The sequence below is a fragment of the Pezoporus flaviventris genome, unplaced genomic scaffold (assembly GCF_033815535.1).
Source record: "Pezoporus flaviventris isolate CSIRO_AGI_PZ_B2104156 unplaced genomic scaffold, CSIRO_AGI_Pfla_v1 ptg000015l, whole genome shotgun sequence".
Lineage (NCBI taxonomy): Eukaryota > Metazoa > Chordata > Aves > Psittaciformes > Psittacidae > Pezoporus > Pezoporus flaviventris.
The window spans coordinates 320329-338017 of record NW_026892563.1 but is presented as its reverse complement, the minus strand read 5'-3'; the positions used below and the strand labels follow the sequence as shown (position 1 = coordinate 338017).

The 17689-nt window shown below is 40.8% G+C and overlaps 1 protein-coding gene across 2 annotated transcripts in view; it reads left to right on the top strand.

Moving 5' to 3' along the window:
* Positions 1 to 212: 212 nt before the first annotated feature.
* The window catches only part of VEGFD (vascular endothelial growth factor D), a 29674-nt gene continuing 12197 nt past the window's right edge, over positions 213 to 17689 (top strand). The window contains exons 1-2 of one of the 2 annotated variants that reach the window (XM_061453142.1): positions 213 to 843; positions 16811 to 17021. In XM_061453142.1, the coding sequence (XP_061309126.1) occupies positions 754 to 843; positions 16811 to 17021 (301 nt within the window). In that variant the 5' untranslated portion in view covers positions 213 to 753. Of the gene's footprint in view, positions 844 to 16470; positions 16591 to 16810; positions 17022 to 17689 lie in introns of those variants that run through there. The other variant, XM_061453143.1, reaches the window with a different exon arrangement.

Below are 17689 nucleotides of genomic sequence, written 5' to 3'. Positions count from 1 at the left end.
TCCTCTTTTTCTTCTTTTTTTTTTTTAAGAAGTAGCATAAAATATGTGTGCTGTGTAAGAACGTGTGTTGAAGTTTCATGTTTCAGGTAATCTTCTTTAAAATAATGAGAGTCTAGATTGCATCAGTTAGTTTAAAAACTGCTATGCTATTGGTAGGGACAAAATGGGATTAGAGCCAAAGTTTGACTGTGTTACTGCCAAAGTCTGTATCAGATTTAAGACACATGCTTCTGCAAGCTTCCGTGAAGGTTGTGAAAAAAGTTTTAATACAGAGTTGGATTACAGCCTTTGAGCTCGAAACACTGGCCACTACACTACCATCTTAAAAGCCTGCTGTAACACGGAGCACAGAATAGGGCAGATTTCTTACATTTTCTGGACCACAGATGGATTTTGAATGTCTCTTTGCGTCTTGATGGAAGATGTGTGAACTTCATTAACCGGTATCCATACCTGATCACTTGTGAGCGTGTATGTGTATACATACAGATATATATAAACCCTTACCATGATTTTCTTTCAAGTATGTCTAAAATCTGCTCTAAGAAATGACATTCTCTAGATGAACTTACAATTATTTTTTCAGCAGTAAGGAGCCAGATATTTGCTCTCGGATGTTGGAATCTTTTGTGAGTTTGTAAGAGAAATTCTGGAAGCTTTTCTGTACTGGTGATAGAGAAATGCATTTTGAAACAGATGCCTCTAGCTGTATGACAACATCTGCGTAGTAACCTGTGGATTATAAACATCAGAATGTACAAACTGTGGGCAACTGTGAATATTTTCATAGTTTCTTTTCTACATCTCCTGCAAGGATCTGACTATGAGAATGGATCTGTGAAGGTAGGTGATCTTTATTTACTGTCACTCTTAATAATCCAAATTGCCAGAATTATATACATTCAATGTGCAAAGTGGTGTTGTTTTTGCTGTTTTAGTCGTTGGGTTTTTTTATGTGATGGTTTAGTTGCACAAATATTTAGCAGTCATAGAGGAAAGAGAATATATAATGAAGAACATATTTGCTGTTTAATATTTTATGTCTTAACTAGTTATTATTAAGTACTTGCCATATACTTTGTTCTTATTTAAACTTTCAGTGTCAGCCATGCAAAATAAAAGCAAAATCTAAGCAAAAATGCAAACCAGAGAATTTAGAATACTCATTAAATACACTGTCTTATTTCAGGTATTTGTTATTGCAGGAATTAGTATCCTTGAAAATTTTCGTCTAAAGCCACATGCTCATCACTTGTTCACTTGTTTGCCAGAAATTAGAGAAATATTTTTCCTCTGTTTTATCAGGAGATATTATTGAGGGCTTAAAATAAACATCAACTAGTAATAATAGAGAACATTGCAGGGAAAATAAGCTTTCTTCTGAATATAATAAATGCCACAAAATTTAAGCTGAAGCCTCACCTTGAGAGTAGGATTCTTCAGATCTGACTTTCTGAGACAATGTGAGAACATCCAGGACAATCATTTAGAAAAATCAGAACAAAAACTGGGACAAGTTTCTACATGTGCAGTGGGTCCAAAAATGATTAGTTCGGTGTGTGGTCCAGAGCAAATTTGTTTTTCATTGAAAGAACAAAACAGCTAATATTTTTGTTTTCACTTCAGAAAAACCTCCTGCTTGCAAGAGATGACCACACACTAGTCTGTGAACTGCACTGCAGGCTGACCTGTGTTTTAGAAAATAAATGCTAAGATATGTGCTCAATTGCAGACTGCTGCTGCTGGCCCAAGAAGTTAGTAGTGGTGAGCAATGTGTGCCTCAGAATGACTAATAACTAACCACTTTGCCTGCACACCATTCACAAGCTTTTAATTAACAACCTTAGCAATCAGTCCTTTGAAGGCATTAGGACCAGAGTAATCAGCCTTGTATACATTACCTTTATGCACTGCATGACAAATCACTGGTTTCTTACATGTAGCTGTCACTTTATTTAAACCAGAAAGCACTTTCTAATGTAGAATACTAGCCATTGTATAATTGGCAGTGGTTATAGTTCTGTCCTCACAAGTTTATTCACCACAACAGTAAACTCCTAATTAGTCCTTTAACTAAATTTTGAATCTTATCCACTTTGCCTAGAGTAAGTGGAAGAGCTCTTCTTGCTCATTTAAAATAGTTTATAGTTTATTCACTATGATAGGATTGTCTGTTCACCCTATGTACATCTGTAATTGTTTTCATTGAAATTTGTCCACCACTCTCAAGAAGCCAACTTAGTCACAGGGTGCTGTATACAATAACAAATCACTGTTAGTTGCCACTGTTAGATATACGAAGGTATCGTGTAGATCATACTAAAAAGGGCTGTGTTTCACATTCACTGGCCGCTGATTGCCACAAGGGAAAGTCTGGTTTTCTGCTTGTTCTGGTTTTTTTTTGTGTAGACAGAGATTTTTGGCTAAGCTGATTATTTTTCTTTTAATGTTTTACATAGTATGTTAGATTTCTGGTTTGTTAAAACAAGCCAGAATGAACATGAACAACCTGTGGGCTTTTGAGTGTGAGCATATAATCTACATAAAGTCCTTCATGTTGCAGTGTTTAACAGTATAGAGGGTTATGCCCATTCTTACCCTTTGCACCTGAAACTGAATTTGCAGAACACAGAAATGATGTATTGCATTCACCTACCCCACCTTATTTTTTAAAAATTTCTGTAAGACCTGTAGCAGCATTGCCTGGATAAAAACCACTATGTCAGAATGCAGGTAATATGCAATTAATGAGACCCAAGAAAGGTTAACAACCAGCAACCTGATCTCCTCCCTGTTGTATGAGTTCAAGTAGCTGAGCTCTGCCCTGGACACCTGAAGTTTTAAACGTGGTGATGCTTTAAACCATCAGGTGGTGTCAGTGTGGTATCATGCGGTAGAGTTTCGGGGGGCTAAGGATTTGAATATTATCTTATCTTATATTCTGCAAATATCTTGATTATTGCAGTGAACATATAAGCTGCCATGATTCAGCAAGTATCTCCGGTGTGCTTGGCTTTTCTCACCCTTCAGAAATTCCATCCTCTTCTAGGTACAGGAGTCCTTTCCCCCCAACATGTGCACACCGAGGCTGGTTTTCCCTGCCTGTCAGGCCTGACTCCTTTCTCTCTCCATTCCTGACCTGTTCCAGTCCCAGCATTTGAACTGTGCTCCCTCACCTCCAGGACTTGGGCTCTGTTTCCCTACTGGGCTCCCATTCACATTCTCCGTGTGCTGCTCCCCTTTCTACTTGCTTTTCTGGATGAGGATGTCCTGCTTCTCTCTCAGACTCTTAGGAGGTCTGTCCAAATTTCTCAGAGACAGCCCTACCGGACCCTTTTGCTTTCTGGTCATTTCTGACCCTTTGCTCTTCCATTCCTAGCTTCTCACTTTGTCTCTGTGGTCATGACTTCCCAGCTTTCCTTTTCCTGACCTCACTTTCTAGTCCTGATCTTCCTGGATGCTCTCAGCCTCCTTGGCCGCCAGGTCTTGCCCTCTTCCATCAGTGTTCATGTCCCCTTCCACAAGCAAATCCAGCAGCTTCCCTTCCCTGGCTGCCCTACCCTAGTGGCCTGAAGGAGAGGAAGGGCAGTTCCTCTGTTCTAATTCCCATGGCTGGACCTGCTGTGGCTCTGCTCTTGAATGGAGTGGGGTCAGCACAAACTCCATCTGCTGAGTGTCTAGCTGCTAAACCCTGGCAGGTCCCCGCTGTTGCTCTTGGAGGTTTTTACATTTGGGTGGATTTTTGCAGAGACAGCAGTAGACACATCTGGGCCAACAAAGGTTCCTCAGGTGTCAAAACTTCACATCTGTGATCTACAGCAGGGAAACGCCAAACATTTGCAAAGATGAGATTGCCAGACAATGTTTTTTTGCACGGATGAAGAAGGTACTTCATCCTCAACTGCGGTCAGACCATTTTGGCAGAGAAAGCAGAAAAACTATTAGAATCATTTTGAGGCAGACATCTGGCGTGGAAAGTTTCAGCCTGAACATCTAACGTCTGGCAGCATTTTCCCAGCTCTTCAGAAACAACTGGAAGGCAGTCTCATGGTGGGAAGTGGCGAGCAGACTCAGCCATGCAGGTGTCAGGCAGGGCTCATATTGAGGCTGGCAGCAAGCCCTCTGTCTCACACACCAGTTTCTTGATTCCAGATGCCAGCCTGACATGTGAAGTCCTATTTGAATAATTAGATTTCCACATGGGTTTTCTGAACATTGAGCACTTCTTAATTAATCTTTTTTTTTTTTTTTTTCTTCAGGAAATGCTTTAAAAATTCCTTGTTGAAGTTTTGTTTCGATGGTCTGTTACATTTTGGAAGCCCCTCAGCCAAGGAAACACAAAATTCTCTGTCTCTTTTCCTGTCTCTCCCCCACTCATTTTTCCACTCCTAGAGCAATGACAGACACGGCTACTTTTTCCAGAATTAAAATTAGATGCAAAGAGCAATGTCTTATATTCATCAGAGCTGAGGTGAATTTCTTGCAAAGAAAAGGCAATGATCTGTCAGAGGTGCTTCTGCCTTCAAACACTAAAACCACCTCTCTAATGAGGCTGAAAGGTCTTGATCTCTGAGAATCGGAGTCTCGTTGCTTCCCACCCTATATTGTCCCATATTAATAAAGTGTTAGGAGGAAGGCAAGAGAAGGGGACAACTGGTAGTGCCCAAGTTATAGCAGACTCACAGCCTTTTATTTTTGCAGAGGTCTTCTCCCCATGGTGAGAAGACCTCTGCAACCCTCCTTTGGTTCATTAGAAAATCAGAAATCCACAGCTGCTAGGTATATCACTGAACTAGAAATCTGCTTTCTGATCAGAAAACCAAGGGCACAGATTTGCTTAGCCCAGGAGGTAAACACAGCTGTCTTACATGCACTCCTTTTCCACAGCTAAACCTGTTTTACATCTGCACTAAACACTGATACGGCCTAGAGTGATCATTTTTGTTCTAGCAAATCTTAGATTCAGCAATCTCATACTGCCACTGCGAGCTGGACAGAGGTGGAAGCCACTTTCCAAACACAGCTGCTACAAAGTCCTTGTTCACTGGTGAGAATGAAACAGCACTTACCCATGACGCCCAGGCCCTCGACCACCTAAGTGGAGAATGCCTTGCTCTTGGGAAGGCATGTGAATACTGGAGAGCCATCACACCGTGAGTGGAAAGAATCAGGAAGCTCTTTGCATCTCTCCCTTCCCTGAGCCAGCTGCAGTCTGTCTGTGTAACCAAAAAAGAGCTCTGCACAGAAACCTGAGCAGCAGAGCTGGATGTAACCTTTTGTCTCTGTAATTACTACTGACGTTGTTTTTCACATAGATCTATGCAGCTCTCTAATAACTACTTGCAAATGTTGCTCAGTGTCCAGAAAAGAGAGAATCTATCTCATGGGATAACTTCCTCAAAGGCAACTTCTGAAAGTACAGCAAACTGTTAAACAGCTAGAGAAGGCAACAGTAAAGGTTGTTGGAAACATTTTCTCTGTTTAAACTAGGATTTTTGTCCTCATATCGAGTTTCCTCTCAAAGTTAGCAAACTTTTTTGAATTAAGATCATGAAATTGTGGTTTTTCAGAAGTATTTTATTATCCTCGCTTTGTCAGTGTTTCTTTTGATTCTCTGTGATTACCATCTCTGACAGGCACATGAGCCAAAAACGTGAAAATTTACTTGCCACATTCCTGCAGAAATGACTGTTTGTGCTTTTCCTTCAGGAGTGGGAAGCTATCAGGGAGGTTGTGAGGAAATCCAGTTTGTTCTGACTTATCTGCTACTGCCTTGACAAGGTACAGTGAAGGATAAGAGAACAATTCTGTACTGTCGTCATATCATATGGCATCTGTCCTTGGCTCTTATCAAGCTGGAAAGGAATAAGGGGTTCTAATACACCGCTACTTTATCAAGAGAAGTTCTTGCCTGTGAGAAACAGCAAAAAAAATCCCTTCCAGCTGCTGATCCAGCCCAGTCCATCTCAGCTAGGATTGTAATGTCTGGGGACAGATCAGAGCTCTGAAAAGTACATCAGGCTGTTTAGATTAACCAGATGCACCATTTAAGAAATTCATTGTGATGGTCAGATGTTTGAAATTAAATCAGCTCTAATTAAACTCTGACATCAGTCGTGGCTCACATCTGAAACTCAGTGAAACCAAGGGGAGGCAGGAAGGCAGGTTCAGAGGGCAGCGGACCAACTTTCTGTTAATTTATGGTCTCAAGGCAACTGAAACAAGCAATCCACTCAGGCTCAGGGAGTGCTGCTTGTCTGTTTTCCGCAGCCTACTTGTGCTTTCTCCCTCACAGGCACTTGAGTTGTTTCTAACCACTAATGTGGTGGGATGGAGGCAGGCTCCCACCGGAGGCAAACAGAGAAATAATCTGCTTGACAATGAGGAAAAATAAACCTGGTGAAAACTTTGGCTTTTGAGACCTCTGCTGCTGTGTCTGCAGATTTTGTTCTCATCCACAGTGTCTCTACTCCAGACTAGATCTGAGTGAGGTTTACCTGTGTCTTATCTCCTGTGGACACCATATTGGTATTTGAAAAAAGTAAATAAAGTACAGTTGTTGTAGCTGGTAACTCATTTATTCTTATTCTCATTATAAACCTTGTACAGTAGTTTTTACAGTTATCACTAAATGACTTGGATCTGTGTTTCTTTCAGACCTTTCTCTCATCAGTAATATGTCCAGCTGCAAAACTGGCCATTGATGTTTCTTGGGCTTGGCTTTGAGATATAGTCCCAAAATCACTGTATTGCTCAGTTTCCCTGGGGGTGAAGAAATGACCTGAAATATTTCGCTGCAGGGAAGCAAATCTGATGTGATACCTTCCCTCAAGAGCCCTTTCTTTAGGGATTTCTTATACCTCCCACTATGTGCCAGTCCCTTAACTACTTCATTGCCTGCTTCATACCTCCCCAGCGTGTTTTTCAAATCTTCATCATTCTTGTTGGGACTTGAAAAAGTCTGCATGTCCTCCCTACAGCTGCAGAGAACCCATTTACCCATGGGAAGACCGACCACAATTTGCTTTTTTTTATGTCCTTGTGAATGAGCTATATATGCGCTTCTGTATCAACGAATAGCAGAACAATTGATCAGGGTATTTTAGTTTGCTTGAACTGAGAAAAATCAGCTTCCTTAAGGACACCTGCATATTTGTTCTATTTTCTTCCCCAAATGTGACCTAAAATGTGGGACCCCTCAACTAGCGCTAGAACACAATCTAGGATTCTTGCCACTTCAGCAGAGTCATACTTGAGTATAATGGACATGCAGCTAAAGACATGGGATTTGGCAACCCCATGTTGGCGCCACATGGGTTTGGAGCGAGGTGACTGCTCTCCTTATCATCAGGATGTCAAATGGCTTTGTCTGAGCCGTGCTTCTAGATGGGAAGCATGCTGGGTTAGTTTTGAGAATTCATAGTCAGCGACTGCAGCGTGGTCACTATTTGTGTGCAGTTGGGGAGGGAGTTCTTTTTGAGTCGGGTTGCATTGCAAACATGTTGCATCATGTTACTGTATCATATAGCACCATTGCATGTAGAGAATGTGCCATACAAACAGGCAAAGCTTTTCACTTTAATTAGCAATGTGACTCAGAAACCACATTAGGATAGTTTCCTGAACTGCTAGGGAAATATTACTTAAGAAAAAGTACAATTCCAGGAAAATGTGTGCGTGAGATTGGGGTAACATAAGTTCATTCAGTACTGGCAATGGCTTTGCTTTGTGAAGTGACATTTTAAAACCCAGCCATCCAGTTGGCTAGTCACACTTCCAAAACATTTATTAAAGTGTCCTGGGGCAAACCCAGAAACTGATGAAAGCACTAACTGAAGGAATCTTCATCACATTAAAAAATATTTTCAAGTATTAAAACACACATAGTCATCTGATTTAATTCAGGTCTCTGCTGCTGAGCCATTCCAAAATCACTGTCCAAACCCCAGTGACTTCCAAAGAATGAACAAAGACCAGAAGAAAGTGTCCACAGTCTGGACACAGTCTTTGTAAATACATATAATATGCTATTTTTGACATGTGTACCCTATTACAGTGTTAGACTAGCACCTAACAGTCTGTATGATGCAGTAACTGCTATGCAATATTTCTAGCTGTGCTCTGGGCCGAGCATCATGGCTGCCTGAACAGATTGAAGCAATGCAAGACAATATGAACAAACATACAAGTAGAGGCTCAGAAAACATACTGTAAGACTCCCAAAGCCATCAGTAACATTTGGAATACATCAAGGATTTACCAACCTCGACTTTCATGACAATCCTTAGTGACCAAAGTGACCTTTCACTAAACCAAGCAAATATACTTTAGGCGATCACCATGCGAGGGCTCTAAAGGTAAACTCTCAACGTAGATGACTAGGCTTGAAAGAGGAAGAAACTCCATACCATAGCAGACCTACACTTTTCTTCCATCTGCCCATCTGGCTTTTCCATCTCTGCCACAGAATGATGCACAGGGAATGTCTTCCTTCAAAATGACATTCAGCTGCTGTGAGGATGTTTTCTACAAGAGCCAGAAGGCCTGGCTATGGGAAGAAATATTTGCTTAATGATAATTGTAATTGATTCTCAAAATGTTTGATGGCTGGGAAAAAGCCTCCCTCATTTTGGTGTAAAGTTTTAGCTGGCTAAAGGTCTATAGTTGTGAGAGGTATTTTGATAAAATACTATCAGTCTAGCATTGCTTTGGGCATGAAAAAGAATATTAAATATTCTGAGATTTATGCTTTGACAAAATCATGCACAATTCAAATGATTTCAGTTCTTTGCTTTGAATATTTTGGTTCATTCACACCAAGAATACAGCATCCAAAATTTCTCATCTCTGAGGATTTTGGTAATGTATACATGCTGCTAAAGTCCGATTTGTTTGCTGTAGCACCACAAAAGATCTACTCTAGTTCAAAAGGCCATTCAAAATATAAAATAGCTGTTCTCTTGAAGCCACAGGATAGCTGATGTGATTTACTTATGAATACATATCACCTTCAGCTAAAGTAGAAGTATTTGTCCGCACCTTGACTAATAAGTTTAAGAAATGGGTAAGTCTCCTGTCTTCACTGTAAGAAAGACTGGAGCTCAGGGAAACTGGAAGGAACTTTTTACCACACTGAACATCAAAGGTGGAGCAGTCTAAAAATTGCTTCACAATTTCTGGGTCTTGGTCAAATGCTGTTCTGACAGGGTTTTAGCAAAAGAGGCCCTCAAACCTCACATCTGTATCATTGAGAAATGTGATAGTCTCAGACAAAGGTCTCCCTGTAAGCCCTCTGCCCCCTCACAGAACACCCAGTCAAACTACTGGTTTTACCATTTTACATTTCTCCCACACCTACAAGTAACATCTGTCACTCCTTCTTTCCATGCTTTGGCATTTCTCCACTGCTTTTCTTGCAGGATAGGGCTCTATGCAGTTTTTCTTTCAGCAGCCATGACACACAAGACTTCAGGATGAAGTGGTGTGATCACACAGCCACCCTTCCTGAGAGGATGGATGGCCAGGGCTAACACTCTTTAACTCTTGAGGCAGACAGCGGAGAGGTTTCACCTAGGTTGTGGGTGGAGGAAGCAAAACTTTTCCCCTGTACCTATTCTTCAGTCCTTGAGCTTTTTCTGGGTAAGCAGGCACTGATGAGGGTAGAGATGTGAGCTTCAGGCTTTCCACTCAGGGTACCATTTCCTCCTCCACACACACAGCAGGAGTAGCTGTCTGGGCATTACAGCCAAATGACACGTCTGATGTATATTTTTGCTGGTGAGAGTTACATGGAGTCTCCTTTTGGTGCAGTTGCAGAAAATGCTCTAGTAGTGGTCACAGCTGAAAATATTAGCAGGAAAATCAAGGCAGTAATTCACCGAGGGAGCTTTGGAAAACAGAAGGTGCTGCCCTGGTAATTTGCCTTAGAGTCCCCAAACCCCAGCTTCTTTTGACTATCATATGTCTAATGCAAGTCTCCAGGCTATTAATGCTGTAACTGTGATAACCAAGTTAATGTTCAGTCTGGACAAGGCAATGCACTGAGACAGCCTAAACTGTTTTCTAAGTATCAGAACAGATTTGGGTATTTGTTTAAAAACAAAGTCACCATTTGAAGGTGGAATGAAGTATTGCATGCTCCTAAAACTTCATCCATGCCTCTGATAATGATGGCAAAGACTGTAATAGTTTCTGAAAAATCCCACGACAAACCCATCCATTTCAGGGAAAAATATTAGTAGGAAGTCAAAATACCTCATTGTTTTGTGGTCATGTTCACCATAATTAAGAATAATTTATTATTTATGCACTTATAATGCACAGATAATCAGGCTTACAGAGGGGATACAGTCAGGGATGGTATTTCATACATCAGAAGTTCACAGCTGACAGAGAATCCAAATTCTGATTTTAGTGGAGCTGCTGAAAAGCAGATGTTTATTCTCTCTTCAGAAATGAAATATAATGATGATGATAGAATTAGTGCAAACTATTATGTGTCAGACATGTGGTAGAGTAAGACACCTCATGCTAAATGTTTATGGGGTGATTCAGTTACTTGTTGATAAGGCAGTAAGTCACTCCTGCAAGCCTGATGTTTTCAAGCTGCAGATTCTCTCACTATTACCCGTTATGCAACACCCCAAGGATACAAGATGCTGTATTATAGACAATATTTTTTTAATGATAAAATTTGGCAATGGTTGAGCCCCTGCTCTCTCAAATTCATAGCCATCACTCTGAGCAGTATTTTCTGTGTTTCCTTGGTAGTCCCTTTGGATGAATGATTTCTCTCATTCTTTACTTTGGTTGTAGACATCAGGTTAGGAATCATCTTTGTGTTTGTACCTGACCCCATACTCCTAGGAGTCACAATAATGCTAAAAATTCTAATAAGAATGATGAAAATTCTCAAAAGGAGCTCCTCTCACTGCAGAGACTCCACACAAGCTTGTCATTCTCACCAGGGAAATGGCCAAATAAGAGACCTTCAGGCACCCTGTAGATCTTTGTGCTGGCCTCACAATGGCAGGAGTTGTCCTGTTTTCTTGCCAAGAGAGAACAAGACTTTTCCACAGGAACTCCCTTGCAGTTCCCTGGCCACATCAGCTCACAGTCTGTGCTGTGAGCCTCAGCACGGCTAGGCAACCACCCCATGGCTTTGAGGTAGGAATTAAAATTCTTTCCCCAGTCCAGGCAGCTGCCATTGCTGCCCTGTAGCCAGTCCCAGGCCCTTCAGACCCTGGTGCAATTGTTTTTCCTGGTTGTTTATATTTGTGTAATAGAAAAATTTGTCTCATAAATTGCTTGTGCTTTGGATAAGGACAGGGGATTTCATGTCATTTGGCTGCTCTCAGCTGAACGGGATTCAGGTCACCTAACTACTGCTGAGCTAGTGACCTGCTGGCTCCTCCTTCAGCATCAACAGAGAAAAAGAGGCTGTTTGGAGGAACAATTTATCAAACAGACTTTACTATGAGATGAACATGCTCCCAATAGACCTATTTTTCTCCATTAACTAGAATAGGAGTCTCAGATATTCAGTTCATATTCAGTCAGGTGAAAACTCATAGGATCCTATTTTTTTTTTTTATAATGATTTTGGAGTGGCAGGGAGCTGTAGGCACTCTGTCTCTGCAAGACGAGCCCATGACTACGATCAGCTCATGGCATAAGAACACCTTGGGGAAGAAAATGCCTTCATGGAAAAAAAGGAGGTAATTTTCAAATGTAGCATACACAGCAGGAAAGTTCCTTGGTATTTTCATGTGGTGATGAATCATCTACCTAGTATTTAAACTGTTTTGAGTCTAGTTCTGAGAATAGCCTTTGGGCATCAATGGAACAAAGGGAATTCAGCTCCTGGTTGTGTCAAGTCTTTGTCTTCTATATAAATCCTCTCAAACTGAATGCATCTGCTACTGCTGCATTAAACACAAAACACTCACATAAAGGTTCAAAATGCCCTTACATGCTGCTAGCACCCTTTGCTGATGTCCAAGTGCCCTCACTTCATGATGAACTCCCCCACACACATTGGTTTATTTTGAAAGATTTAGTCTGAACTTAGCTTAACCCTTTTTGGTAATGTTTGTGTTACAAGGGCATTAAGAGAGTCATCACTCTGTTATGCAGCTACAATCTGCTTTCCCTGGCAAGATAAAGCTATTACCTTCTTTGATTGCTTAACTGCTGAGAGGATGGATCATAAAACAGTGCAAGGTTATTGAGAGGTTCCTTAATCATTTGTCCTGGCCTCAGACACAGTGATAATGTTGAACTGCCACTGGTATTTATGCAGCTCTTCCCACAATAGTATCTGTGACCCTAACGCAGAAAACCATTCCTTTTCAGAAAAGCTCTTACATGTGTTCAGCTTTAAGCAGAGGTTTATATCCCACTGTGGATAAAGACTATGAGGCAGAAAGAATGAATTTCGAAAATTAAAAAGAAAGAATTTATAAAGAAATAAAAGTATTAATTTTGGGTCCTAGGCATGTGTTTGTGCTATAGGTCCTCAAATAAACTTAGAACTTCAGTGGGTCTTTCTTTCACTATCGTATTCCACACATCTTTCCTCCATTGTTCAAAATACCTCCAGGAGATCCTGAAACACAGCATTAATGGAAAGGTCATCTATGTCATGCTGCAAAGAGACGCACATGCTAAAAATGGGTATCAGCAAATGTGGTTTCTGTAGACATCAGTTTGCAAAGGGTAGGATATTTTTTCTCAGGCAAGAAACCTAGGAATTTGTCCAGCATGGAGAAAAAGGTGTAAACTTCTGAACACCTGACAGGAGATCATCAGTACTAATTCTCAAGAAGAGGCCCAGTTTAAACAGTGCAGACTATGTGTGGGATTGTGCATCTATGTGACATGATAAGCCAAATATTTCACTAGCATAAATCAATGGGGAATGAACTCAGTGTCCGATTTAAGACAGCATCCAAGGTGGGAAAGGCTACTGAATGTATCACTGCTTTTTCTCTTGTTCCTTTCCAATGCTAACTACTTTTAGGGTTTTTCTGGCATCTGAGATTGCTAGGGAGAAGATAGATAGTCCATTATGGTTTCTTTTGGAAGGACAAAAGTTGTAATTATCCAAAAATCACAGTGCTAATCCACATTATCATTTCCTGATGTCAATGATGCTGCTCATAGCCCAAATAGAGGAAAACAAATACTCCTTTTTGAGTTGAAGAATAGTTCTGGAACATATGAGAGGTCAGTATTACAAAAAAAATACAACTTCATTTAAGTATGAATCTGATATTTATCTCTGGGTATGGAATCCATTCTTAGATAAGATATTTAGAAAAATTATATTAATAGCAGCAGTAAACGGAAGAGGTAAGAATGAACTACTTAAACTTACTACATTGATATTTGTTATTGATGAGTTCTATGTGAACATACCTTGTAGGCAATAACATTATGTATTTGTTTGATTAAAGGGTGTATGTACATTTATGGGTACCAAAAGTTGAGGATATTTTGAGTTTTCCAGTGATATAGCTCCACAGGTAATTTGTTTATTTTGCAAGCATACAAAAGACACAAGTTGGGATGGCGCATCAGCAACTTCTCTGGTCAACTTGTTCCAGTGCCTCACCACCCTCATAGTGAAGAATTTCTTCCTAACATCTACTAAACTTGTAAAAAAAAGCGCAAAGCTACCCTTTTCCAGTTTAAAGTCATTCCCCCTTGCCCTATCACTACTTCCCTTATAAAAGTCCCACTCCAGATTTCTTGTAGGCTCCTTTTAGGTACTGGAAGGCTGCCCTGAGGTCTTCCAGGAGCCTTCTCTTCTCCAGGCTGAACAACCCCAACTCTCCCAGCCTTTGCAGGAGAGATGCTTCAGCCCTCTGATTATCTTCATTATCTGAGACTCTAAGAGGTTCTGTGTTTTCATTTGATGCTGTAGGATGACCAGAAATTAATGCCTTGGGAAGATTTTGTGACAACACACTAGTCAGTGCTGCTGTGCTGTAGCAAGAAGGTGCCCAGCCGGAGCAATTTAGTCTGTGGTGTCTGAGGTAGTAAGGCCATGCCCTGTTGACTCGGGCTGCTGCACTTTGCACATTCTTTTAATTTCCTAAGCTTTTAGTTTTGAAAGCCTTAAGTTGTGCATAGCTACTTTTATGGTTAATGTGTGTAAAGATGAGTGATGTCCTTTTGGATGCTGAACAGTCTGCGCCCTAACAAGTGTTTAGAAGAACATTTATTGTAGTAGTCTCAGAAGAGTCAAATCAAAAACATAAGGTGGTATTTACCGTTCCTGTTTTAGCTCTTGGGTAGTTGCAACAAAATTAGGTGTTTCTCCTCAGATGTTTTATACCCCAGATAACTGTGGTGAGACTGATTTGACCAAAGATCCACCACACTGATACCTTTCATGATCTTTTGAGCCTGGGTTGGCTGGGCAATTTGTCAATACCACTATGATGCACCAATATCAGAGGTATTTTTTTATTATTATTATTACTGGAATTCAAATCCTAATGGAGATGCGTTTTTTTTTTGGTATAAAAATGACTTCTACTAATATAACTCATTCCTCTTTCTATACAATAGTACTTGTGAAGGCATGAGTTAGTTAATTTCAGTGTGTTCAGTCCACATTAGGAAATTGTACAGCTTTAAAAATAAAAAAATCCTTAAACTAATACACATTGTTGCTTTAGATAAACCCAGAGACGTTTGCTGACCATGTAGAGGCATGTATACTTTTTCTGTACCCTTTCAACTTAGGCTTAAAATTTATTTTGCTCACATAATAATCATTAATAACAACTCTTGATATTTAGAGTAAAAGAAATGGAAAAGCTAGTCCTAAGCCAGTGACTCTTACAACAAATGCAGGGATATATCTTCTAATTTACGGAATACCGTCATCTCATTTTACAGCTTCTCTGTCAATGCTGTCTAGTTCAGAAGATGCTGATTCAGCTAGAACACCTTTTTGACCTGAAAGAGAGAAAAAGAGTCTTGCTAATGATTATTAGAGTTCAGTTTTAATATTTTTGCTCCCATTACCATGCAGTGCCAGTTCTATACTCGCATGTTTTGCAAGGTCAAGGAGAAAGTTTGTGAATGGGTGTGAATACAAGCTGCGGTTCTTAGAACAAATGAGTCTTGATGCACTGACCTCAAGCTGAAATTCAGCTTTCTTAGATCAGCAAAATTCCAGATATAGCTGTTTTTGTAAAACTATCTTGAAATTCGGTTTCTAGTACTAAGTATTCACATTTCTTCTGAGCTATTTGTCCAAAACTGTTGAAATTGGTTTTCCAGTTTTCACCACATATGAAGTGTATGAGATATCATTCACCTATGAAAACCAGCCGTCTCTATAATGAAACATGGCAGCTTGCTAGAGCACAATACAATGTTCTGTGTGGGCATAAAGAAGAGCAAATAACTTATTCTAATTTAACTACATAGGGAATTTTAGGTCAGTAGAATGTAATTACCCCAAAACGAACTTGGCCCGTATGTACAGGCTAACATCTGTATCATTGCAAAATAAATGTCACAGATGTTTTAATAACAAATAACAGATGTGCTCAGTGCTTGGGTTTCAGATCTCATCTAAAAATGTTCCTCTTATAGGTGACCCTTTCCACCACCCCTTCCCCAGTCCTACACAGAGCACTTACTTACTAGCTGTTCAGACTACTACACAACTCCTTGCCAGCTTCCTATAGTTCAGCTTTGCTTTTAAGAACTGCCATTTTATTTATGATAACTGGCACTGCAGCTCTTTATATGCAAGTCAAAAAGTACAGTCAACTACATGACCAGAGAGTATAGCTGGGAGCACAGGCCCAGTGCAACACGGCCGTTTACAATGATAATCTTGTACTTGGGTTGAAGGCAACAGTTTTCAGTAGATCTGGGTGAGTCAGTGGAAATAAATACTCAATGTCTTGATAAACACACAAACACAGATGTCAGAAAGCAGCAGCAAAGACACCACTATTGTTCTGGGGTTCTATGCACTACTAAGTTTTCGTTAAACAGGTACTTTTTTAAGAGAATAGCAATGTTAAACTGATGGTGTAGGTCTTTGCAGGGAGTGTTCTTCCCTGGGAGCAGGGGGCAGTCACATATATCACTCAGGTGGAGGATGAAATGACTGTGTTTAATGCTGCTGCGCAGCCACAGTGCTGAAGTTGGACTTGAAGCCACTTTGGCTGACTTGGGCATGACCCAAACAGTAGTCAGATGGGGAATGGCATGTGCGTCCTGTACTTTGCAGCATGTTGAATGCTGTGTTTGCCTGACACATGGATAGGCCCTCGTACTTCGGGCAGCTTCCAGCTGTACCACATACAGTGATGTCTCATGGCTGGCACCACAGTTTTGGCATCCGAGGTGGCTTGCTGCAAAGGCACGTGGCTTGTGCTCACCAGCTGAACTCATTCAGGGTGTCTATAGGGGTGATTTGGGATTCACACTCGCATGGCCAGCCAGCTGAGGCTGATCATCATCAGCAATGCCACTGATATCTGCCAGGTTCCCTGGTGACCAGGGAACAGCAAACCCTGCATTTGTCGAATAGCTCTGAGGGCTGTGATGGAAAAGGTGGATATCCCTCCTTCACACTTTACATGGACACAAATCCTGCAGATCAGTGAGGTGCTGGGCACTATCAAACCCTGGGATATCTCTGTGTGCTACTGTATTCCTAAGTACTCTTGGCTGCTCTCAGTAATGTGCTGCCTTTTTCTGCAAGTGCTCCATGTGCTGCAGTGGTGGAAGGCTGTAAAGGTACTGGCTTTCTAACTTATCCCTTCCCTTCCAGAGGACATCTTTGTCAGCATTGGAGAGGTCAGAACAGCAGATCAGGAGAGCATCCAGCCTGGAAGAGCTGCTTCGCATCACTCACTCTGAGGACTGGAAGCTGTGGAAATGCAGGCTAAAACTTAAGAGTCTGGCCAATTTAGACTCCCGCTCTGCATCACATCGCTCTACCAGATTTGCTGCTGCTTTCTATGATATTGATACACTGAAAGGTAGGTGCAGGTTTGCAGCTGAGTCTGATCTTGGCTTCAGGACCATTGATTCTTGTACAGTAAAGTGTTAAGCACCAGGGTTTCCTAGAATACGCACGTATTCTAGGAATACACTGGGAACAACAGAGCATTGATGGAAAATGAATTTGTATGAAAAAATGTCAGGCAGCAGCGTGAGTATGCCTCCCTGTTTTATGTCCAAATCAGGCTTATTTTTCTCTGTATACTCTCCAAAGAGAAGATGTATTATGTATAGGTTTGTTAGCTCAAAGAATGGAGGGGAAGTCAATGTGCAAAGAGCAGGTTGGAATGGCTGACCAAGAGACCAGCCAGCAGCATTGTCCTAAATCTCAGAATTTGCTTGCAGGCAGAAACACAAGCTTTACCTCTGGCATAGAAATCCCTTTTTTATTAGGTGTGCTCTGATACGAGGCACTGCATCAGCAGCAGAATTGCAGAGTAAGAAGGTATTGCCCTAATATCAATCTATTTGAGGAAGTATGTCCAGAAAGAAGTAAATCTTGAAACAATAAAACAACATCTGAATGCAGGCAATCACAACTATTCCCTCATCTGCTGCAAAAATTAATATTGTTCCTTCTAGGTTAAAGACTCAAGATGCATTATATATTCATAGACATAAAGGTTCAGTTACTACACTTTGGTCT